This window comes from Mesocricetus auratus, unplaced genomic scaffold (genome assembly GCF_017639785.1).
Source record: "Mesocricetus auratus isolate SY011 unplaced genomic scaffold, BCM_Maur_2.0 Super-Scaffold_100676, whole genome shotgun sequence".
Classification (NCBI taxonomy): Eukaryota; Metazoa; Chordata; class Mammalia; order Rodentia; family Cricetidae; genus Mesocricetus; species Mesocricetus auratus.
The window spans coordinates 78,760,505-78,784,309 of record NW_024429266.1 but is presented as its reverse complement, the minus strand read 5'-3'; the positions used below and the strand labels follow the sequence as shown (position 1 = coordinate 78,784,309).

The window sequence follows — 23,805 nt, the reverse complement described above, 5'->3', positions numbered from 1 at the left end:
GGGCCCTGGGAAGGTAAGTTTCTGACCTTGGGGATTTTTCACCATGCCTGTATTTAAGGCTCTACCCTTGTAATAATAAAGGCCATTCTCCTTGTAAGAATGAGCCATTTTACATCCTCAGCCCTGAGCCTCGGATAGTTGTAAAGTATGGTAGCCTCATAGCGGCAAACACATGGCTTGCTACACACCAGAAGACAGGGTTCAAATAGTAAGGGAGCACCTGCAGATCCCCAGAGGTTTGTACCCCAGGAAAGGTCCCAGAAACTGTCAGTTTCTATCCTCCCATACATCACCCTTCTCATTTCTTCACCTGCATCCCTTGTAGTATTCTTTATAATGAGCTAAAAAATGAGCATTTTCCTGAGTTCTAGGATCCACAATAACAAATTAGTTGAGCTTAATGAAGGTGTTGTGGGAACTTGGGTTTATAACTGGCTGTTTGGTCGGAAGCATGGGTAAAACAGCCCAGAACTCTGACTGCATCTGCAATAAAGAAGAAACCATAGGGATCAAGTCTCCAGCTATGGGATCTAATGATGTTTGTGGGTATAATATATAAGAATTTAGTGAATTTGAGCATGTACTGTGTGGAAGACCTCTAACATCTAATGCCAGAAGTGGTGTGTGCTATAGAAACTATATTACAATAAAGTAGGTTTGAGTTTGTTTTGTTTCCCCATCCTCAATTGAAACTGGAAGAAAGATGGAGGGAGGTGGATTTGGTATCAAAATACAGCTAGACAGCAGCAACAAGGTTGAGTATTCTGCCCCAGAGCAAGATGGAGACAACTCACAATAATCTATATTGTAAAAAAGAAATAGAAGACAGGACTTCAGAAATGCATGTGTCATTACACATAATGAGTGTATAAATTAAACAGAAAAAATGAAAAGGCATAGTGTTCAATTGACACCATCATTTAAATAACTTAATCGAAACTACCAGTGCTTCAATCATCAGGAAGATTTAGGGATTCTAGTTCTTTTTCTAATTAGTTGCTTTATTTCTCATTAACACAACTAGATATATACAGACATAACCTTCATGTTCACCCCAGTATTTCATTTAGAAGCAACCAGGGAGGATACTGTTATTTTTTCCCCCTCAAGTATGTCACAGTGCACCAAAAAATGAGGGATGGGAGCAAGGGTCACCTTCCCTAGAATAATTAGGGGTATAGCAAGTGTGTTAGACTCAGTGCAAATAAAGCTATTAATAGTTACATCGTGGACAAGCATTACCCAGGAATATATTCACAGGAAATGGACTCAAAACAAAATCCACCTAAAACCAAATCTATAGGTAAGTCTTATTAACCAATTAACAATCACATGCCCAATTAAACATACCATACATATGGTCTTTGCCATATATTTTATTATATATCACATACAATTATATATATTTTATTTTATATGATGTTATTTTCATATTTAAATACTATCTCTGCGCTCTTTAGATTTAGACAAGCAACTGGGGTTTAAACAAAGATATGACCAAACAAAACATGAAAACAGAATTTCTTTTTGTTTTTGTTTTGTTTTGTTTTTAAGCTAGGGTCTAACTTTATAGTTCTGGGCTGGCATATAATTCACTATGTTCTGCAGGCTGGTCTAGAACTCATAGCTATCCTCATACTTTCAAGTGCTGAGATTAAAGGAGTAATCCACTACACCAGCTAGATTTCTTTAATATTCTCTATCAGAGGGATACTAAATAGTCCTATCACTTAAAGTTTGAATATTAATCTTAAAAACAGACTTATCATCAAAATAAGACTATGTTTAGTTAAACTAAAATGTATGACTTATCATTTACCTGTTTTTCTGGAGGATGCAAGTTCTTAAGGAATTTTACAAAGATCAACTTGCTTGTTGTTCAGATATGATGTCACCATGTAGCTCGTCTGACTAGCCTGGAACTTGCTATTTAGACCAGGCTTGCCTTGAACTCACAGAGATCTACCTGCTTAGATTAAAGTCATGTCACCAAACAACAAATTCAAATTAATTTCTTTCACTGGACATCATTTTCTAAGTATTTTGAGCCATATTGTTGCAAAATTTGGACCCAACTAAAATAAAAAACAAAAACAGCATTCAGACAGTGGAGTATGGTTGTCTTTTCCCACTTACCTGGGACATCTGGGCTGCAGTGGTACCTTTGGTACCCAAATACACCATAGCCAAGGAAGTTGAGATGCCCCAAGGAGAAAAGAACATATTTTTACCCTCAGCCGCTTCACCTAGCTTTTTGCTAAACTCCAGGGCAAACTGGTTGATGGACACTGCTAGAGAAGCCATTTTGTATCTATAAAAAACATAAAACAGAGAACATACAAATTTTAAATATTTTCCATTTAATTAATTTCTGTAAAAGCATCTGTCAAAATAGGGACAGCTATATAATCAACTATCCACAAGAACTGAGTTGATTTGAACAAAATTCTTTCCATTCATTGTTTTTGTGTCTTATATATTCTGTTAGACTCATGGATTGTAAGACGCTTGGCTCAAAGTGTTGGGCTTATGTGCCCCAGAGAACAGTGGATTATGACCAGTTGACAGCTGAGTGCCATGACACAGTTTTCCCATTTCCTAGACATTTATTACTTGTATGCCTCTGTGTAGTCTTCCCAAGCTACTTGGGAATAATATTTTCTTCATATATTGCCTTGTATACCCAACAGCATATAGTTCAGCACTGTGGGGACACCAGACCTTGAGCAGAAACCCACTTCCCCTTCGGCCTGGGAGCAGGCATCTATGTAATGTTTACTGAAAACAATTCAGTGCTTTAAAGCTTGATAGGGCTCAGATAAGGGCTGGCTCACTGAAATACCATGCCTTCCACACCTCCTATGGCTAGATGCCTCTTCCTGCCCCCTGTGGTGTCTCCCCGATTCTGGGACCGGAGATTAAACCACCAGCCAGGAGGGTGAGAAGTGGAAAGAATGGTATGTAAATGGATGGCAAAAGTCCTTAAAAAGGGAAGCTCCTTTTTCTTAGAGAGACTTCTCCTGAGATTTCTTCTGAGAGCTCTCTCCTAAGCTGACTTGGGAAGATAAAGTTTTCTTAAAGCAACCGACCGGTCTCTGTGTCATCTATCCCAACCACCTCGCTACATTCTTGGATGCAGGCCTCACAGCAGGTGCGACACAGCACTTTGGCCAAAATAGTTATTTATAGGTACTTTTCTATTACTCACACATAATCTTTACTGTTTGAGATACAGTAAGCATTATTTATTTTAATTTGATATTATACACAATTAAGTTGGAAATCCTTATGCAGAAATTGAGAGTACTTTCCCATTTTTTCTTATTCACTCAAAGTTTTCTAATTTTTACATTATTATATTACATAACATATATTTTATTCATCTGCTGAATTTCACCTGTAACTGCCCTGGCATTTTTATTTAAAATGCCTTTTAAACTGAGTATCTATCAAAGATATATATTTAAAACTACTGTTGTTCTATTATCAAATAATTTTCATATTGATTAAATGACTGATACCAAATGCCTAAACCTGAGACCTCTGTAGGTGCTTGGGCTGTGTAGAGGTAAGTCCTGTTCCAACATCATATTTCTACTGAGAGATTTCTAACAAAGACTTTGGCAAAATCAGGCATTCTCCCTCTGTGTGGCTGAAAACTAGAATCAAAGACAACTGTGTGCAGATTTTGATTATGTCATGACTTTATGTGATTTTTTTACAGTGATTCTTTTGAAATTCCTCCCACATATAAACTTACACTTGACAAAACAGCTTCTCAGACTCAGGGTCACACCCAAGGTGTGGTTTCTACCCACTGGTATCTCCCCATGGGCCAAGGTAAATACTCTTTGAAGAAATAAAACCCCTTCCTGTGTTGTGGTTACTCTACTCTCTCATAAATCCTTGAATTTGCCAGTATCCCTTCCCCGACAAAATAATCATCTTAGAAATAACTACTTCCTTAAAGATCGTATTCATTCAGGTCACAAGCAAATCACATTAACCAGCAAGGTCAGAGAGCAAGCAACATCTCAGGGCCTGAGAATTTTATCTCTTAATATGCAGGTTACACTTAATATAGAACTTACTTGTTGTGGAATATTATGTTAAGATGTGTTACATTTTGTATGCTGTAGAATAATGCAAATATTTGTATGATGAAAAGATAAGTGTCATTCTCTTATGTTGCATTTGTTTAACTCTGTGAAGCTGTGTTACTTTGACTTTCTAAAACACCAGGTTAGTCTAATAAATAGCTGAATGATCAATAGCTAAGCAGGAGAGCAAAATAGACAGGGCTGGTATGCAGAGGGAATAAACAGGAGGAGAAATCAGGGAGGAAAGGGATGGAGGATCAAGAAAAAGAGGAGGAGAGGAGGACTCCAGGGGTCTGTCACTCAGCTATACAGCCAGCCAAAGAGAAAGAGTGAAAGTAAGATATGCAAAAGTAAGGGAAAGATAAAAACCCATAGACAAAGGGTAGATGGGATAATTTAAGTTAAGAAAAGCTAGCTAGAAACAAGTCATGCTAAGGCCAGGCATTTATAAGTAATAACATGTCTCTGTGTGATTTATTTGGGAGCTGGGTGATGGGCCCCCCAAAGAAACAAAGAGTAAAAACAAGACTTATTCATGCATGATAACTTCCTGAAAATCATACTTTTCTCTATCAAAGAGATTGCCTTGTGTGAAAAGTTAATATCCACTTATCTTCACTCACCCTAATGTCACCAGTAACGTATTAAGTATTGCAGAACAGACCAGTGAGAAAACTCTGACAACTCCCATCTTTACAAAACAACTGTAAGGAAACATTAAGCTGGTCTCTTAACCCAACAGTCAGCAATAATGCCTGAAAGGTACAGAGTTTATGATGAGTTTTTATTGGAAATAGTTTAGATATAAATATTGAACAATTAGAAGCTTAGTCTCTTTCTCTTTGGGTCTCTGTCTCCCCCACCCCTCTTTCCTTCTCTTTCTCTGTCTGTCTGTCTGTCTGTCTGTCTGTCTGTCTGTCTCTCTCTCTCTCTCTCTCTCTCTGTGTGTGTGTGTGTGTGTGTGTGTGTGTGTACAGACACATTTGTGGATACATGTAAATGTATAGCCATAGGACAAAGCTTCATATTGTTTCTCAGGAGATGCCTACCATATTTTTTCAGACAGGGTTATTGATAGCTTGAGATTTCCCAAGTAAAGTAGACTGGCTGACCACTGGCATTATAAATGGGAATTACCATGCCTGGCTTTTTACATGAGTTCTGGGTATCAACCTCAGGTCCTCATGCTTGTGAGGAAATATTTTATTAATTTGACTATCTGCCCATCCCCCTACTATATCATTTAAAAAATTAATTGCTCTTTTGAAATATTGAGAAGTTACAAAACTGAATATGTATATAAAGATATATCATATTCACTATACACATGGAAGAGAACATTAAGAAAGTAAGAAAAAGATCATAAAATCCATCAAAACACCATTATAAACAAACATGCTTCTAGCATAAGAGCTTGGACAGAATCTTAGAACCATCCTAGTCCAACACTCCCAATTAATCTCCTTAGAAGTTTAGGACCAGAGGAGTTAGATGAGTTGACTAATGATGCATCGCTAACAGAACAGTGAAAAGACTAACCCCTTTCTCTTTGCTATAAATAAAAATCTTGTGGTCAGTGAAGCTAATGGTCTGTAGGGTTTTGAAGGTAAGAGAAAGATTGAGCAATGTAGAACCAACAGGGGGAAAAAAAAAGAAGTTTAAAAGAGGAATGAGGAAGAAGTAGATCTGACAAAAAGGGGGTGCTCGTTCTTTATCCCATGCAAGAATACCCAAGATCTCTTGCTTTGCTGGTGACAATGCTGAATCTTTGTGAAACTATGTGTAACAGAAGACAACGTTATAATCACCTCCCAGAACTTCTTTATTTCCCAAAGCCCTTTACTGGGGGAGTAGTTATGTTGGAGTGGTTCTAAAGAGTATGGTGTGCTCAGGGATTCAGTTGTTCCACAGCAATTAAAAAAAGGCTGAAGACACACACAATGCTGATAGATGGGAGACTGAGTTATGAAAATGGCATGACCAAACCGTTAGTCCCGTATATCAAAGTTAACACTGTCTGGCCACCGCATCAGAGGGGCTAGAAAGATGGGGATTCAATTATTCTAAGAATGCTGTTCCCTTTGTTAAGTTGGCAGATACAGCTCAGTAGCTGGCAAATCCAGACATGGCTGGAGGAAAGAAATCCACTCATGTTTCTCACAATTCCATTGGAACAGCTGAAGCTTCTTCAAAATGAATTTGTCTTCCTCTTAGTCAATCACACTTCTACAGAAAAGTGCTAAGAGAATCGAACCTCATCTATTATTCTGAGTTTCCAATAGAGGTTTTGGTAATTTGCTAGACACCACAATAAGGAAAGCATAAACATTTTTTAAACAAAGAAATATTTACAATACCTTATTTCCCTCTCTGGGAGCAGACTTGGCAAATTGTTCCTTTACTGCGAGACTGTGGCTGAAGAGTGAGGTAACTTTTAACTGAAGAAACTAAAAAAAAAAAAAAAAAAAATACAGTCCCTCCTTCTTCTGAGCCCCACCCTTTACCCCTTTTCACAAGCCAGCACACTCTTCCTTTCAGGCTTATCTTGGCCAAAAGTTCAAAAAGGTCTGAGTAACAGACAGCAGAGTTCTTTCATGAATTATTAATACATACATTTCCCACATGGTTCTACATGTAGAGACATGAATTCTGACAAAGTGTAACTCATGCCTCCTGAGCCAAATCCCTTCTACAGGTTGCTATCTGACAGCAAACAACATGGTCTCTATTGATATGTCTCTTTTTAAAAATGAATTGTTTCAAGTAGAATAACAGACCACGTAACAGAAAACGTTACTACTGCATCATTTGGTGCTGGTCTCTTAAGGTTTCTCTTCAAGTGTTCTGTGAGAAGCGCACAGATCTGGTTTCATTCTTGCCTGGAAGGCTAGAACAGAACCCAGAGTGAGACTTGGATCAGGGTCAGTTCCTCTACCAACAGGAGCAAGGCTTTCATTAATGTTTTGGATACCGTTGTTATGTGGGGCATAGCTCATCAGTTTCTGCTTTTATTTTTCAACAGTAGCCTTCACATGGTCACTCTTTTTTATAACACAGGAAAAAGCAATAAAACAACAGTATCATTTTCAGAAGCATGGAGGAATGATGCCAAGAGCAAAGAGAAGTACGAGAATATTCAAAATAGCCCTGAGGAACTGAGGGAGGGCCTTGCCAGGCACTGGGTGCTGTTTCCACTTTAGATATGTGTATCCTTCCCTTCTCATAAACTGAAGACCAGGACGGATCCCACTGTGGAGAGTTCCTTTGGACTATAAATAATATTTGTGGTAGGAAATTCAGTGAAGCCTACTAGGCCTGTAAAGAGCAGATACAAACATTCATATCCAGCTCTATTCTTAACTGAATGCATTGTTCAGAGTCTCTGGTACACAGATCACTGGCTTCGACTGATAGCCCTTCAGCAGAGTAACTTGGGCTACATCACTGCTCAGACTGAAGACATGTTCACGTGTTCTAGTTGTTTATGCTGCTTATATTAAACACATTTATATCTAGATGCTGCTGGATGAATGAATCAAATTGTTTAATCCTTATAAAAGTCACTAGACAAAGTTGTTCACATTCTCTTCCCTAAACCTTCTCTATATTTCTTTCCTACTTAATTAAAATCCCTATTTAAAAATGTTTCCTATGAGGGCAAAAACAACAAACAAACAAACAAAAACCAAAAAAAAAATAGTAGTGGAACTAAGTGACATAGGCCTATAATGCAAGCTATTCAGGTGGTCAAAGCAGAAAGATTACAAGTTCAAGGCCAGCCTGGGCAACTTAGCAAGCCCCTGTCTCAAAATGCATAAACTGGGTTGAAGTTCAGTGGTACAACATTTTCCTAGCATGTGTGAGGTAACAGGTTCAATTGCTTGTACCACAAATAAGTGAAAGACAGAGAAAGACTAAACGTTCAGTATTACATTAATTGACTTAAAAACATTCTGGTTCCTTCAGAGGATTCCAATGTAAGGTGTTCTGAATTGCTATGTCTTTATTTCTATGAGAAGGGGGTGCTGATCCATTTTTCTCCAACCAGTCTGTGGTGGTTTGAATGAGACTGACCTGATGGCTTGTGTATTTGCATGCTTATCCCTCAGTTGAACAGCTCTGAGGAGAGGATTAGGAGGTGTGACCTTGTTGGAGGAGGTGTGGCCTTGTTGGAGGAGGAGTGAGCCTGTGGGTAGATTTTGAGACCCAGAATCTCTCTACCTCTCTGCCTGTGGATTAGGATGTAAAACTCTCAGCTACCACTCAAGAACCACATCTGCCTTCATGCCACCATGCTCCCTCCATGACAATAATGGACTAAAACTGTAAGTCAGCTGCAATTAAAAGTTTTCCTTTATAAGAGTTTCCTTGGTCATGGTGTCTCTTCACAGCAATAGAACAGTGACTATGACACCATGTGTCTTTGTTAAGTTTCTAATTCTGTGATAAAACACCATGAACACAAACAACTTGGAGAAGAAAGGGTTTATTTCAGCTTACAATTCAATATCACAATTCAGGGCAGTAACTTCAGCAAGGCAAGAACCTGAAGTTGCCAAAGAGGAGGGCAGCTTTCTGGTTGGCTTGGTCTGCTTTCTTAGAGAAGCCAGGCCCACCTTCTCAGGGGTGGCACCATCCACAATGGTTTAGGCCCTTCCACATCAATTACTAGTCAAAGAAATGTGCTACAGACTTGCCTACAGGCAACCTGATGGAAGCATTTTCTTAAATCAGGTACTCCTTCCCAGATAACTCTACCTTGTGCCATGTTAACAGAGAAAAACCTAGCTGTCCATCCTACTCACCCTCAATACTGGCTCTTTGTGCAAGACAAGTAGTTGTGTTCTTTGTTCCTTTTTGCTGTCTGTTTTTCTATGCTCCCACAAGTGATACACTGTGATTACTGTCAAGCAATCAAAGTGTTTAGATGTGGAATGTTTTCAAAGGCTCCATTAACTAAAGGGATTGTCCACTGAGTGGTGCTATTAGAAGGTAGTGGAAACATTTAGGAGGTAGATCCTGATGTAAAGTCAAGATCTCTGGTCAAACGTTCTCTAAGGCGCTTGGGGGCACTAGTCTTTTTTACTCCTCTGTAGGATAGCCTTAGGGTGAAATAGCACTGTTCTACACACATTCCACCACATTCTACTGTTTTCCCACAGACACAAAAACAGCCATCCACCAACCTTAGATTGAAAATTCTGACACAGTAAGACAGAATAAATCTTTCAAATTTATTATCTCAGGCATTTTTTTACAGTAATGGAAAGAAGACTAACAAACAAGGACTGATTATTATGCTCCACATACCTAAGAGAGAACAACAAATCCCTGTGGGTAAGTAAGCATGCTTACTTATTACATATCCTAATTACAGATGAGTTGCAGATACACACATATGACATACAATGATAGAAATATGACATGTTGCTGGCTCTTGTTAAGTGCTTTTGTTTGGGTGATCACTATAGAAGAGACTCTAAGGACTCATATTTTTCCTTCATTATTAGATCAAACAGTTGCTTTTCATTAGACAGAAAATTATCTAATCACCTGCTTCTTCCAGGTTACAGTTTCATTAGACAGAAGACAACAATTTGCAAAACTACCATTATATAAATAATAAATAACACTGTAAAAACTGAAATTATAAAGACAGAGCAATCATGAGTATGAACTAAAGAGACATCATCTGGTTTTAGAAAGAAAACAATAGCTTTCTAAAGCATTGTTGAAACTTGTGCAGCTAACTTTTGAGTTTTTGTTTAATGTATAGCAGAAGTACAGAAATGTGTAGGAAAGTCTCCAAATTTTTGGCACTTGCAGAAACAATTCTGAGGTTTGTAGCTCATGCTATAAAATATAATGTATAAATATGGTCCTCCATTTTTAGGGTGAGGCGAATCTACCACAAAATAGTATCACGTTGGTAATTTTGTCAATGATAAAGAAAAGAAAAGGATGATTCGCCACAAACTGTGGGCCTCCGTGACCAGTTCTTCCTGTCATAACTGCCCCAGTGCCACCAGCAGCAACAGTGCCTTCCTCGTTGACATCTACTGTGGCTTGATGGAACACCTCAGAAAGAAAAAGATCATTCATCTGGGACATTCCTGTGAAGTTGGCCTTGCTCTGATCAAAGGCATCCTCCATGCCCATGCTTCTCAGAATGGGTTTCAGTTCATAATTTTGTTTCAGTTTGAACTGAGGAATGTAGACCTCAACGTCATCTTCAACCATTGTGTCTTTGCTGATCCACTTGTTGAATTTATCAAAGTTTATTTCCCTTTCCAGCTGCAAACCATAAAGAATAAACAAAAAAGTGAATTTGAGAAAGAAGGGAAAAATACCTCAAAGTCTAATGTTAAACAACAGTGGCTAAGTGACTGGAGATTGGTTAAAAGCATTGGTTACTCTTCCAGGGGACCAGGATTAATTCAAAGCACCTACATGGCACTTCACAACCATAAGTAGATCCAGTCCCAGGGAATACAATGCCTTCTTCTGGCCTCCATGGATATTGCATACATGTGATATACAGATATCCATGCACTTAATACAGCTATAAGCACAAAAAATAGAGCAAATAACACTTTTAAAAAATCAATTGCAAAGCTACATATATTGGTACATGGCTTTAATTACTGTACCCAAGAGTCAGAAGTAGATGGAGCTCTATGAGTTCAAAGCCATTCTGAACTACATAGGTGAATTCCAGACCAGCTTGCAGTGAGAGCCTATCTCACAATATATATTCATATTAGTTGACAATTATTCTTCCACTGGAGATGGGACTTCACAAGCCCATCTACTATACATACTCTTATCTTGGCTGGTTTTATCTTTTGTAGGTTTTGTGTGATTCTGTGAATTCATGATATATCTTGTCATGTCCAAAAAACCTTTATGGCTGCTGTGGGAGGGAGAGTTGGTTGTCTTCATGGATTTAGCTCCTAATGGGTTGTCTATGCTCCAGTGGACAGTTTTACATCCATACACATTTTGCCAGTACATAATGAACTCAGTCAGGTTTTAAAAAAAAGAATATGTGAAGATGGTTGGAAATGTGGTGAGATGGTTTGAAAGGAGTTGAAGGGGAGAGAGTAAGGAGTAAATCTTATCAAGGCACATTACATACATATATGAAATTCTAAAACAATTAAAACAAAGAAACAATTCAAAAGAAAATGAGACTTCAACCCCACACAAAGAACTATAGGCAACTAAAGAATGCTGAGAGTAACAGGAATGATCACCTTGAGGAAAAAGCTCACTAATTGTTCATGTAACATCAAATGGTCAGCCCTGAAAACATACATACAAGTAATATTATACAGACTGAGAAGGCTGAATTTAAGAGTATATATTTTTCTATACATGTGTATATAAGCATGTGACAATAAATAATGAAAAATAGACCTTGAGTTTGAAGCAAAGAAGGATATAGAGGTGGCTTTAAGGGAGGAAAGAAAAGGTGAGATATAATTATAACCTCAAAAATTAAAAAAATAAGCAATTAAATGACTTTACTATGTTTAAAATTCAATGGACTGGACACATTTTTGAGATGATAGCATACACAAAATAGTTTCATATTTTAAAATTTTGTGAAATGACACATTTTATCAACTGAGTTATTCATTTTTGTGACAAATTACATGCCATTGCCAAGACATAGATGCTCATTTTGAGTAAAGGAGATTTTGTTGCCTAATTTTAAAACAGTTAAAACTTTAATGCATTACCAACTCCAAGCCAGTGGATTCATCATCAATTTCATCAGGAAGCAACAGGAACATACTGATATTTCCGATATACGGCAACTCTAGAATCTGAGTCTGTAGGTCCTGTATGTATCCAATGTTCAGCTTTTCACGTAGGTACATCATCTGAACAGGTATGCTCTCATGCTGATATTGAGAAAAAATAAAATATGAAAATCAGTTCTCAAATGTTTAAGAAATTTGCAGCAAGACTAAAAGAATAAATGATTTCTACTTCAATCCTAAGGAGATGTGTTTTCTTCAATCAACAAAGTAAACTATATATTTTTAGAGAAAGTCCTTAAACGTAATGGCTTTTTTACTTTATAGGCAATACTTAGTAAAATAGATACAATAGTAATAATAATAAATTAACAATGCATCAAATGAGCCAGGAAGTTACATAAATTCTGTTGAATATTCACAACAGCCTTTTGAACTATATATTATGCTAGTTTTAAAGATAAAAAACAGAACAAATGGTTGGTAAATGAAGTCACAGGGTAAGTATAGAACCAACATTTAAGACCAGGCAAGTGGAATTATGCAGTATAGTTATAAATTATAAGGCTTTGGTCTTTACTTCTATCCACATTGACCTAAGAATTACTGAATGATACTCAGTAGTGTCAAAGAGCCAATGCTCAGCATTCACAAGCTGTAACTAGCAAGTTGTAGGAAAATTAGTGAACAGTCTCTGAGATTTCTGTATCCTTTTAAAGCTCTAAAATAAAGCTAGGAAAATGCATCTTGTGTCATACCGAGTTCACACGGAAAGGATAGAGCTCATTAAGTTTCTTCTGAAATGGAGTTTTCCACTTCCCTTTGAAGTAGACAGCATTCACCAGCACCATCTTGGTGTCTCCATCTACAGAACCTTCGGGTAAAAGGTTTGCGATTTCTCCTGCAAGGAACACAATAATGTTCAGGCTTTATAACAAAAATATCAAAGAAACTATAAATGCTGCATATAAAGTATAATTTAGTATCATGTTCAGAGAGATTTTCACTTGCTTTTATATTGTTTTCTAAAGTTTTTAAGTAATCTGAGACTTATTCAATTCAGAAGCAGGTGAAGGTGAGTTGATTGAACACATTTTAAGGGAAGGAAGGTGAAATTCAAGGGTGATTTCAAAAGAAATACCTAAGTTTTCTACGTGGGGATAAAAAGAGAACAAAAAATATTTCCAAAGTTTTACCGTTGGTCTGGGCCTTGACCCAGGAATTAATCTCTTTTCTGGCTTCTTCGGCACATTTAAGGAAGTCTACTGCCTCTGGTTCTGTAGAATAATACTTCTTACAGAGCTGTATATATTCCTTTAAAAGAAGAAAACGCCAAATGGTACACACACTATAGGTTAAATAAGGGAAGTGTGAGGAATTGCAGGCTCCAGCAAAATGAGGAAGACACAGAGAGAAAGATGGGAGGTAAAATGGCTGGGGAGAGATAGAGCCAGAGACTCCTTCGCGTTAGTAGATAATGCCCAGTCCCACACTTCAGCGCCAACTCTCTCAGCACTTCACATCAAAGACACTGAGTGAGAACAAAAGTATAGCTTGAGGAATTGAGTAAAGCAGTTATATCATTGGGGAAAGCAGTTACATCCCTGTCTCATTTGTTGATCTTTGCATGGGCCATCTTCAGCAGGAACGGGAGAGACTGACAGAGCAGAAGAGACAGCAAGGCGAGCCTTAAAAGTTTGCTTGCAATTCCGATTCTGCTCCTGTGAACTGTGGAGAAGTGTTGTGAAATGGACCTCACTGCTGCTGTTGGAACAGCTCTTCTAGTTACAGGCTTCACTTACTTCCTTGAATCTAGCAGACTTCTCTCCAAACAGCTTGTTAGCACTTTCCAACAAACAATCTCCCGAGCATGTGTTGATTGCAGAGCTGAGCGAGTTGAAGGATGAATGGACTTTATCTCTTGCTTGTGCCTGAACAGAAACAAGAAGTTTTCATTTAAAACACAGGGCTACTAACTAAAGAATCCTGAAGCAATAACACAGCCACGAAAAGAGTTCAAGACAAGCTTATTTCAACATCCCACGCGGGGTGGGGGTGGGGCGGGGCATGTGTGTGTGAAATGTGGTGCATGAAGGCTATAAAGGTATACTTCATTAATTATAGACTTCTACTATGTCTCAGATTAAATTCATTAGAAATAAGGAACCCCAAGGCCTGGAAGAACGACAGTTTCCTTTGATGTTTGTAAACTGGTGTTTCTAAGGAATTTTCAGTATATTACAAAATGAATAAGAGGATGTAAAGTATAGCATTAGAAGTACAGTTAGTGAGACTGTACTGTTTTTGAAGTTGCTGGTAAAGATATATTTAAATGAACTGATCCTTCCCGCACACCCCCCCAAGCCACACTCATAGTGACTGCATATAAGATCAATGGATTACATTGATTGTGGTAATTATGTCACAATGTATAGATATATTGCCTCATGCACACTGAATGTTTGTAATTTTGCTTGTCAGTTGTGAAGTTCTCACTGAAACTCTACTGAAATGATATCAAAATCTATATACCTTAATAGGTTCCCATTTTGCAAGGTAACCTTTGCAAGTAGAAAACTGGAACTTTAAAAATTCACAAAATAGCCGGACGGTGGTGGCACACGCCTTTAATACCAGCACTCGGGAGGCAGAGGCAGGCGGATCTCTGTGCGTTCGAGGCCAGGCTGGACCGATAGCCTCCAAAACAATACAGAGAAACCCTGTCTCGTAAAAACAACAAAAAAAATTCACAAAATATATGAGAGAGCAAATGCTAAGCTTGGAGTCTGTAAGCAATGTGACAGAGAGACTCAGTCACAACAGCAACTGGGCTAGTGTACAAGACAGAGGACCCCAACATTTCACAAAACATCGTGGATGCTTTTTCTACCTCCTCTACCCCAGAGCACACCAAGCAATGGTGGGTAGACCACCAGTATATCCAGGAAAGAAGATTCAGGAGACATGTCCCCATAATCTAATCATGGGTATTACCATGTAAATTGGTTACCAATAGATTACCCTTTCACAGTTTTTCTAATGGAACTAAGTGGCTGATGTTTTAAGGAAATAGCATATGGGGAAAAGGTGTTATTTTGTATAATGGATAATAGATGAATGAATAGATTTATTACCTGTAATAGATATAGATGGATGGACAGATGATAAGTTGATAATAAGTGGGAGATAGATACCAGACAGATACATATAGAAGATAGATAGTTAGATGATAGATAGATAGATACATACATACATATGTACATATATAGATGATAGATATGACAGGTAGATATAGACAGATGATGATAATTAATAGATGAAAGATAGATGATAGGAACAGAGTAGGTGGATGCATACGGATTATATGTGTATAATAAGAGATGGATAGCTAAACAGAAGAAAGATAGATAGATTATAAGCAGATAATACATTCATGCTTCACCACCTCTTAATTATTATCATTTTTCCTGATGAAATCCCCAAACATATCTATGAACATATGAATCCAAACATTCTCGTAACATAGCAAAGAACACTTTCAGAATATATATATACATATATATACATATATTATATACCAACTACACACATACACACACAGCAGAAGAACGTGATAGGATTGAGGAATAGCCTGTTACCAAGCCTGTGATCCTCATGATTGGATGCCCTTGGGCTATTTATCACCTATTTATCACAGAACTTAGCCCTTAGGATATTTATCACAGTACTTAGTCTAGGTGTTCTTCCTATGGATGGAAGAACTCTGTTACATTCCTTCTCAGTTCAATACTATGACTTTGAGGCAAGACCCTACTAGTGATAGAATAGAAAGAAATATAATGAACCAAGCCAGGTACCTGTAAAATAGCATCTGGATAATTTCCCTTCTGTATCTGCTGTGTGAAATCAAAACTACTGACTTTCTCTGGGATTCCTGTAGTGATGTCATAGCCACCAATTTTGATAAATTGCAGCACCTGCAATCAGAGTCATGGAGACAGATGACATGGTCATGCAAAATTACTTCACTTCAAGCCAATGGCTCAGGTACCTCTCTATCAGCATTTCTGTGAGTTGCAGCCTTTTGAGGGTCAACCAAAGCTTTCACAGGGGTCACCTAAGACTGTCAGAAATTATAGTTATTTACATTATGATTCACAACTAGCAAACTGTAAAGTTATGAGGAAGCAAAGAAAATAATTTTATGGTTATGGGTGACCACAGCATGAGGAACCCTATTAAAGGGTCAAAGCATTAGGAAGTTTGAGAACCACTGCTCTAGATGGTCCTATGCCTGGCTCTCTGTCTTTTTATGTGGCAAATAACCATAGACATTCTTTCTGTGTCATGAAAATCCATGAAGTACTTGATGGTGACTCCTATACTGGACATTTTAGAAATCAATGTTATTGTGAGATAATTTATAAAGTCTAGTCTAAATTACCTAAGTCTCATCCAGTCCACAAATTGTCTTGAAAACACTAGTATTATAATAGTGTCTTACAAAAAATGTTTTAAAGAAAGTAATAAAACTAACTCATCTCCTCTTCTCCGAAATGGTCTTTCCTACTATATACATTTTAAGCTGAGGAAAGTTAGAAGTCACAGTGAGCTTTAACATGAGTGTCGGTAACCTAATAATAAGAAGGATCACCCACGATAAGATATGCACATAAAGAGAAACTAGTATTTGGGACAGGGCACAATTTACAGGTATTTGACATACCGCATCTCTTTCACTGTAAGTAAATTGTTTCATACAGCCCAGTGATGATGGGAGGTAAAGACAGACCTCTGTATGTCTCAAGTCCTTTCTCCACAAACTGCCACCAGCCCAGATTACTCTTCCAGACACAGATTCATGGGGTCCCCTACCTCTAATGTCTTTGGGAATCTCTGACCCTGAAACATTTCCCTTTGAGAGCCATGTTGAAGAAGAAACAGTTTTGTAAATGGGCTGGTAATGAAGTAGGCAACTATACCTAGTCAGTTGGTGAATTTCCTAAACTAGAAGGAAAGGTATTGATGTTTGAGGGCCTTTCTCTGCCCCATGAGTCATAGGAGATAGGCCCTGCCTCTCTCCCCTCCCCCTCATTCTGTAAGGAATATTTGCTGTACACATTTTCTAGTTTTCCTTCCTTTGAAAGCAACTGAGGAGCCTCCCTTAATCCTTTAATCCCCAAAAACATCACTGGGGGTGGTGTCTCTTCACAGTGGGAGTGTGATATGACTCTGACCCATGTCAGAGGTTTAAAGAGACAGCATGGCTATGACAGGACCACATACTCATACTAAACTTAGCATGGAAAGCATCTCTTGCCTGACACTGATCTCCTGTAGCTCTGGGCTCATGAGCAGTTTACCCACTCTATTCTGCTTCCTCCTTCTGTTATAACAATATTGCATTGTCCACCTGATAATCATTGCATCTATGGCACGGGATGCTGAGTGATGTAAGTTCCTGAGAGGCTTTCAGAAGGGTCATTAATAAGAATAATAATCAGAATTAGTTAAAAATTAGATATTACTAAAGGGATTGTTTCTAGATGCTTTACATATCACCTCTCATCTTCAGAGCCATCTTGTAAGTTATAGGTGTCCCATTTTGTAGATCAGAAAATTGAGACTCAAAGGATTTCAATGACTTTACACACAACCTCGGACAATGATAACTTTTATCACATAAAATTCTTCCATTGTTTAATCTAGGAGTGAAGCAGGAAACACAGGGCTGGTGTTACAGTGTACGCTTATTCCCTAATCTAAAAAAATGCCCTTTTTATCTAGAAATCAATCAAGTTAACACTTGAATTTTAAAATCTCTTTTTGTAGCAGAGTTGTAAGAAGATTGCATGGTCCCACACACTAAAAGATCTTTTTTAGTTTAGGAAATCTGTCTCTGCCTAGAGTAACCAGTAGTATCAAAATCATGTTAACCCAGAGCGCTACATCTGAGATTTACACACTAGCTCTTTTACATTCAAAATGCTTTCTAAGGTTTGTAAATCATGCTTTACTATGTTTTTTCAGGCAAAGAAAATAAAGAGAAAGAAGTGTTGCACAACTCTGCTATCATCAGGGTTGAACAATTGAGTTTTGTTGTAAGATGTGATGTTTAAAATGACAGCAGCATTAAGAGGCATCTATGTTCCTCCTGAACTGCTGGCTCATGTTGTCTCTGTGAAACTTTGTACATGAAAAGAGGCTCACATGAAGTGGGTCACCATGTTCCTGGGAAGAATGTATTTATGCTCAGACAGTTCTCATGGGAAAGCAGGAAGGAGCCAGTGGCATTTTGGTGTGCCTGAAAGCACAATGCAAGCTTGTACTTAAAGTTTACATTCTTAGTATTTGCATGTATGTGGTTGCAATGAAATTTTAATTATATGATTTCCACATTCAGGTCTCCGACCCAGCAAGTAACAAGATCATGAGAAATTGTAATACAAGGTATGAATCTTTAGGTGTAGTGCAGTATGTAGTTCAAGTAGTTCTGAAGTCTGGAAAAGGGTCATCCATTCATCAAGGAAGGAAGAAAGACAAAATCTTGATACATAAATCCCTGGCAATGACGCTTCACATGCTGTCCACATTGATTTTGAAGACTGGCTATCTATAATATCCAACCCCACTGTGTAGACACAATCTCACAGTGAATAACCTGGAAGAGCCCATTAAAGCTGTATCCATCTATAAATTTCTCTGAGTATGCTGAGCAAAGCCACAATGCTTTTTCCTTCTTTATGACCCTGACTTGAAACTATCAGGAGACATTCTTTATAAGAAAGAGGAACACACCCTATCCCATAGTGGCAGTGTTAAGAGCAAGCCTCAGCTGGAAGTTAGGAGGCCATGGTGCTCTTGGGAACAGGTTGCCAGTGTTCTCATCTGTGTAATGATATTTGACTTGAAACCAAGTGACATGAAGCAGGCTAAACACTTGCTTTGCAAAGTACGAGCATCATCTGATTTAAATGGAAGATTTTGCCAGGTGCTATTTTCATCCTTGTAGAAATCAGCATCCTTCTGCTAGCTGCAGTAGAGGCATTCCCTGATTCAGACAATTTATAGACTTAAACTCACAGAGTCTGTGCTGTGATGGCTAGTGATGACAGTCATGCCACCATCCCTGCTTTCTTACAGTCAAGATGACCTGAGAACAAAACAAGAGCAAGCCTACAACTGAATTCAGAAAACACTTGATTCTGACATGAGATTTAAAACAAACTTACTTTGGCCATCTGGTGTTCAGTGTTACCTCTGGCACCAAGGAAAACCATGGCCAAGGTGGATGAGATGCTCCAAGGAGAAAAAAAGATATTCTGGGCAGAGTTTGCGTTTTCTATATGCTTGAGGATATTGAGGGCAAACATGGTGTTTGCCATGGAAAGTTCTTCCATTGTTTCAGTCTGGAATGAAGCTGAGGAGAGAAAAACAGGTCTGAATGACTTGTTGGCATTGTGAACGAAGGCTGCAGATGAATATAAGCTGTGTCCTGCCTATAGCTCCCTTCCTGTCTCCCCTTCATGGGACAAAAATGAGGGAAGGTGACAATAGCTTAGAGTCACAAATCCTGCACACCTCACAGTGCCCAGGAATAATATTCCCTGTCACCATTTTTAAATATGAATCATTTTAAACAAGAAACACTGCACTTTCAGTTTTCCCCAGACTCTGTAAACTATGCAGCCAATCCTCAGATATGATGAAAAATTTTAAAATGAGGAATGACTCTGTAATATTTATATTATAATAGGGATAACAGTAACATTCATTTGAATTGTTCCTCTCTACGTGTTAGACCCAGCAGACTGTAGACACTAAACTGTACTCAGCACCTTACTTCTGAAATCCTTTAATCCTTGCTGAAATCCTATGAGGAAAAGTACTGCTACCCCTCTACAAAGAAAGAAACTGCTACTGCACAAAAGCCAGTTGATCATGCCATTCAATAACAAAGAAAGGGAGGGGATGCTGAAGCCAGGAAAGTGACCTCCAGGGTTGCCTTCAACCTCCATGTTTCACTCATATTCATACTACACATGTCCTCACCATATAAAAATATACATATGCAGAATAAAATAGACATATCCTAATGGGTGCCATGTGTACACAGTCTTGCTGGGTTCGGGTGAGACAACCTTTCAACTTCATTAGGAAGTGCATAGACTTATTTCAGGGCTGCCATTTGCATCCAGATCCTACTACCCCCCACCACATATTCATCTCCCATGTCTCAGCCTTGTTCTAAAAGGATTTGTATGGACCAGGGAGTTCATTTTAGGAATCTCTTCTCCTGTTACACAAATCCAGGTGCCCACAGGAATTCAGGGATAATCCAACAAGTAGGAACCACAGAATTTGCTTAATTTATGCTTAGCTAAAAAAAGACAGGCATACCTTACACGACTTAAGGCTCTATGTGCAGCTGAATGCTTGGACACACCCAAGGGTGTGTGTGGGAAGGGATGTTGGGAGGTCACCATCTTCCTACTTCTCTATTTTTCTTTCATCACAATTAAAATAACCTATAATTACCAAAATAAACGAATGCACCACAGAATGACAATACTCATCTCTTTGTAAACCTTCTGGAACAAAGACTTTCCAGAACTGAGGAGTGATGGAGAGATCGCTGGATGAAACAAGTCTGAAGCTACTGTCTTAACTCTCTACAGAAGTGTTGTGGAAGAGAGAATTTGCACCAAAATTTGTCATTTATAACATAATGTAGTTGCATTTTGTAAAGACAAAATAGCAAACTAAACTGCATACCTTAAATTCTTCCCCATTATTGGTGTTGGGGCTAGGAGCACATGAGTGTGAGCATGGGTGCACATGTCATGGTCAGGGAAGGCATGTGGAGGTCAAAAGGCAAATTTATGGATCTAGTTTTCTCCTTCCACCCCTACATGGGTTCTGGGGATTCACTTGGGTCACCATGTTTTTGCATTTCACCTGCCCTTTTGTTAAATTCTGTAGCCCCCTAGGACATAGATATCGCTGACTGTCTCACCGAGGGCATGCCAAAGCTCCTGGAAATGAAGAAACTCCTGTGAGGTCCCAGAGCTTACTGTGATACCACAGAGCGGGCAGGCTCGGACCTGTCACAGAAAGCCCCTGACTTGCAGGTGTCACAGACTGATACATGGCTTCACTATGACTGTCAGTTGCGGAAATACTATGTTGAGAAATATTAGAAAGGGGAAATGAAAAAGTAGCAAGTCTGTATTGCTCCTAGAAAGTTTATCAGTTTAGAAGAAAACAGCATTGCTTGCCTTCTTGTTTCATCACAGATGGCAGATTGTGGTAGGTAGTTCAGTAATTAACTTATCCTCCAGTGACTTAAAATTATAATTAATTAGACTCCATGAATAAGTTTCCTTAAGAAATTATTTTAAAGTTATGAATAAAATGTTTCTCTGGCCCTGTGTGAAAATTCAAATAAGGGGTCAGGGCAGGAGAATACATTCTGGTCTCTCCTGCTGTTCAGACTGTGCCACAATCTGGAAGCCAGTCAGTTTCTTAGACATTAACAAGATGTAAGGGTCAAGACCTATCATCAGCAAATGCAGTTAATACTGAATTAGGACTATGGAAAATTTGACAGGTAATTTTGCTAAGCAGAGTAAAATTGCCCCAGATATACTTATTTACTTCTTAAGAACTCATCTCTGTCCAAGGACATAAGCCAAGTACTATGTGTACAGCGACCTGTGTACACATGCCCAGTTCTAGCAAAAGAGAAAAAATTGAAACAAACAACCTCAGTTATAGAGAGGGTGACCTTGAACTCAACAGATAGTCAAGGATTGTCTTGAACTGCTGATCCTCTTTTGTCTGCCTCCCAAGTGCTGAGATTACACATGTGTGGAATCAAGCCTGATTTATACAATACCAGGGATTGAACCTATGGCTTCATGCTTGCTTGGAATGCAACCCATCATCTGACCAACATCCCTTGTCCTAATGATGTGCTGTTCACTACACTTACATAAAAATGATAGTTGATGTGTTTATTGCAGTTTCCTAGTTACATCTGCTAAATTTTGTTTAATAGAAATAATTACATACCCTATCTCCTTTATGATTTCTGCTACAGTAATGAAAATGTGAAGATATAGATATTTCAGAACTAATACAGTTCAGAGTCTGTGCTTTTTCCTATAAATTCCTCAAATAATATTTGAAAGTTTCAAACTAGTATACATATCCACATACTATGCTCTGGCTCTCAGATAAACCCCTATCTTATGTCTGATTGAGATGATCCCTAAAAAATATGAAATTGAGGTCATGGCATGATGTTAGTACCACAACCTCTGCAAACTGGCACCATGTGATGAGCTTCCCAACAGTATAATAAGCCATACAACTTCATATGCTTCCAAATATGACACTATTATTAACATTAGTCAGAATGAATGGAAATTTTCTGCTGGGTTGGGCTCTCTACTTTTTTTGTTGGTTCCTGCAATAAAGTTGGCAAATGCACCAGTGAAACTTGGCAGAAGCGATGAATTTAGGAGGTGCCAAAGGCTTACCACCTGCCATACTCCCTCTCCACAATAGGCCTAGAAGCTAAATTGGATTTTGCTGCAGCATTTCAAACATTTTTTTTATATTATCACATAACAAAAATGTTTTGAAATGGATTGCAAAAGTCAATGAGAACTAAGATAAAACAGTAGTAGAAAGGAAACATCCCATCAAAAATAAAACCAATTTCCCAGAAATTAGAAACAGTATTTTAGTTGATAGTTTTCTTAATAAGTAATTATCTAGAGATTAAATTGCCAACTTGGTTAACCCATCAGCTAATCTATTTGACATTTATCTTCCGGAGAATTGACCCATTACTGAGCTAAGTTAAAAAATTATATTCTGATTCTGGGTTGTCCTGACCAAAATTGCTACTTAATTTTTATAGTTTCAGGCTGCTAATTTTAGGTGAAAATTGAATGTCATTTATTTATATCTAATGTAATGATTAATTCCAATTTCTTAAATATAAACATTTTAATATTTGTAGCTATTTATGTCTAATTCTGTATCAAAAATAACTAATATAAAACATACATGTAACCTGTTCAATAATACTAAAATTGAAAGTACAATAAATGTACATTTCAATTTCAATTTCATCAGTGGTCTTCTGAGATTCAGTTAGGCAGTCATAAATTTAGATCATGTCTTAACCCAAATTATCTTTAGTTAAACAAGTGAAAGAGAAATCATTGTTACAGCTTTTACTCACCCTCTGCCCAAGCCAATATATCAAAATATTACTATGAAGGAAGAGCAAAAAGGAAAGCCTGTATTCATTAGAGATGGCCAGGGAATTGCTGAAGCACTGTATTATCTCCTTACCCCGTAGTGAGTAGCTGACAGTCAGGAAATGCTCCTTGGAAAGCTGGCACGGTACAGACAAGGTAATGACTGGTTTTATAGGGCTGTGCCCCTCCCACTCAGCTTTTTTTTTCAACTGTTTAATTTGTGTTCTTTGTATGATTCAACATTTTACTCATAAAGACATCATTAGAAAAGAAATGCTTGCCTGTAATGTTCAGTTTAAGAAACAACTTGAGGGTGTGACATCATTCAGAAATTCAAGAACTTAGCAATTTCCAATTTAAACTATTAGAAGCAATCTGCACCATTCACACTTGGGTCTTTCTCATTTCTCATGGGTACCTGATAATAACATTAAATTCCATGATACTCAATTCACCTTTGGACAGCCAGCATCTGTGAGGGTCTTTACAATAAGATAGGGTCTTTTCTTCCCTTTCAAGTGAGGGAGAATCAAAGGACCCTCCCCACATAAGAGGAAAGAAAGAAACACAATTTTTATCATTTAACAATTCTCTGTTTTACACTCTGATTTTCTGAGGAATAATAACCTAAATAATTATGGGCTCAACTCTAACTTGCTGTCT

General features: G+C 38.0%; 2 protein-coding genes across 3 annotated transcripts in view; both read right to left on the bottom strand.

The window, feature by feature from the left end:
* Nucleotides 1–7,007, bottom strand: part of Serpinb10 (serpin family B member 10) — a 29,040-nt gene extending 22,033 nt beyond the window's left edge. Inside the window, exons 1-3 of one of the 2 annotated variants that reach the window (XM_005081443.4) lie at nucleotides 6,878–7,007; nucleotides 6,458–6,547; nucleotides 2,137–2,311 (exon numbers count right to left, since the gene is read on the bottom strand). In XM_005081443.4, coding sequence (XP_005081500.1) covers nucleotides 2,137–2,304 — 168 coding nt within the window. In that variant the 5' untranslated portion in view covers nucleotides 2,305–2,311; nucleotides 6,458–6,547; nucleotides 6,878–7,007. Of the gene's footprint in view, nucleotides 1–1,819; nucleotides 1,952–2,136; nucleotides 2,312–6,457; nucleotides 6,548–6,877 lie in introns of those variants that run through there. The other variant, XM_040738550.1, reaches the window with a different exon arrangement.
* A 2,313-nt stretch (nucleotides 7,008–9,320) lies between these two features.
* Nucleotides 9,321–23,286, bottom strand: Serpinb2 (serpin family B member 2). Its single transcript, XM_005081444.3, has 8 exons — nucleotides 23,237–23,286; nucleotides 19,099–19,286; nucleotides 15,724–15,843; nucleotides 13,669–13,797; nucleotides 13,063–13,180; nucleotides 12,625–12,767; nucleotides 11,846–12,010; nucleotides 9,321–10,394 (listed from the first exon to the last, which is right to left on the bottom strand). The coding sequence occupies exons 2-8, from the start codon at nucleotides 19,264–19,266 to the stop codon at nucleotides 9,990–9,992; spliced, it is 1,248 nt and encodes a 415-aa protein (XP_005081501.1). The 5' UTR covers nucleotides 19,267–19,286; nucleotides 23,237–23,286; the 3' UTR covers nucleotides 9,321–9,989.
* Nucleotides 23,287–23,805: the final 519 nt, after the last annotated feature.

Excerpts from the sequence above, each read along its gene's own strand:
- Serpinb2 (XM_005081444.3), bottom strand. The coding sequence starts at position 19,266 with ATGGAAGAACTTTCCATGGCAAACACCATGTTTGCCCTCAATATCCTC. Across the intron at positions 13,798-15,723 it reads ATCCAGATGCTATTTTACAG|GCACAAGCAAGAGATAAAGT; the intron begins GTACCTGGCTTG and ends GTTTCTGTTCAG. Across the intron at positions 12,011-12,624 it reads ATCCTTTCCGTGTGAACTCG|CATGAGAGCATACCTGTTCA; the intron begins GTATGACACAAG and ends TCTCAATATCAG.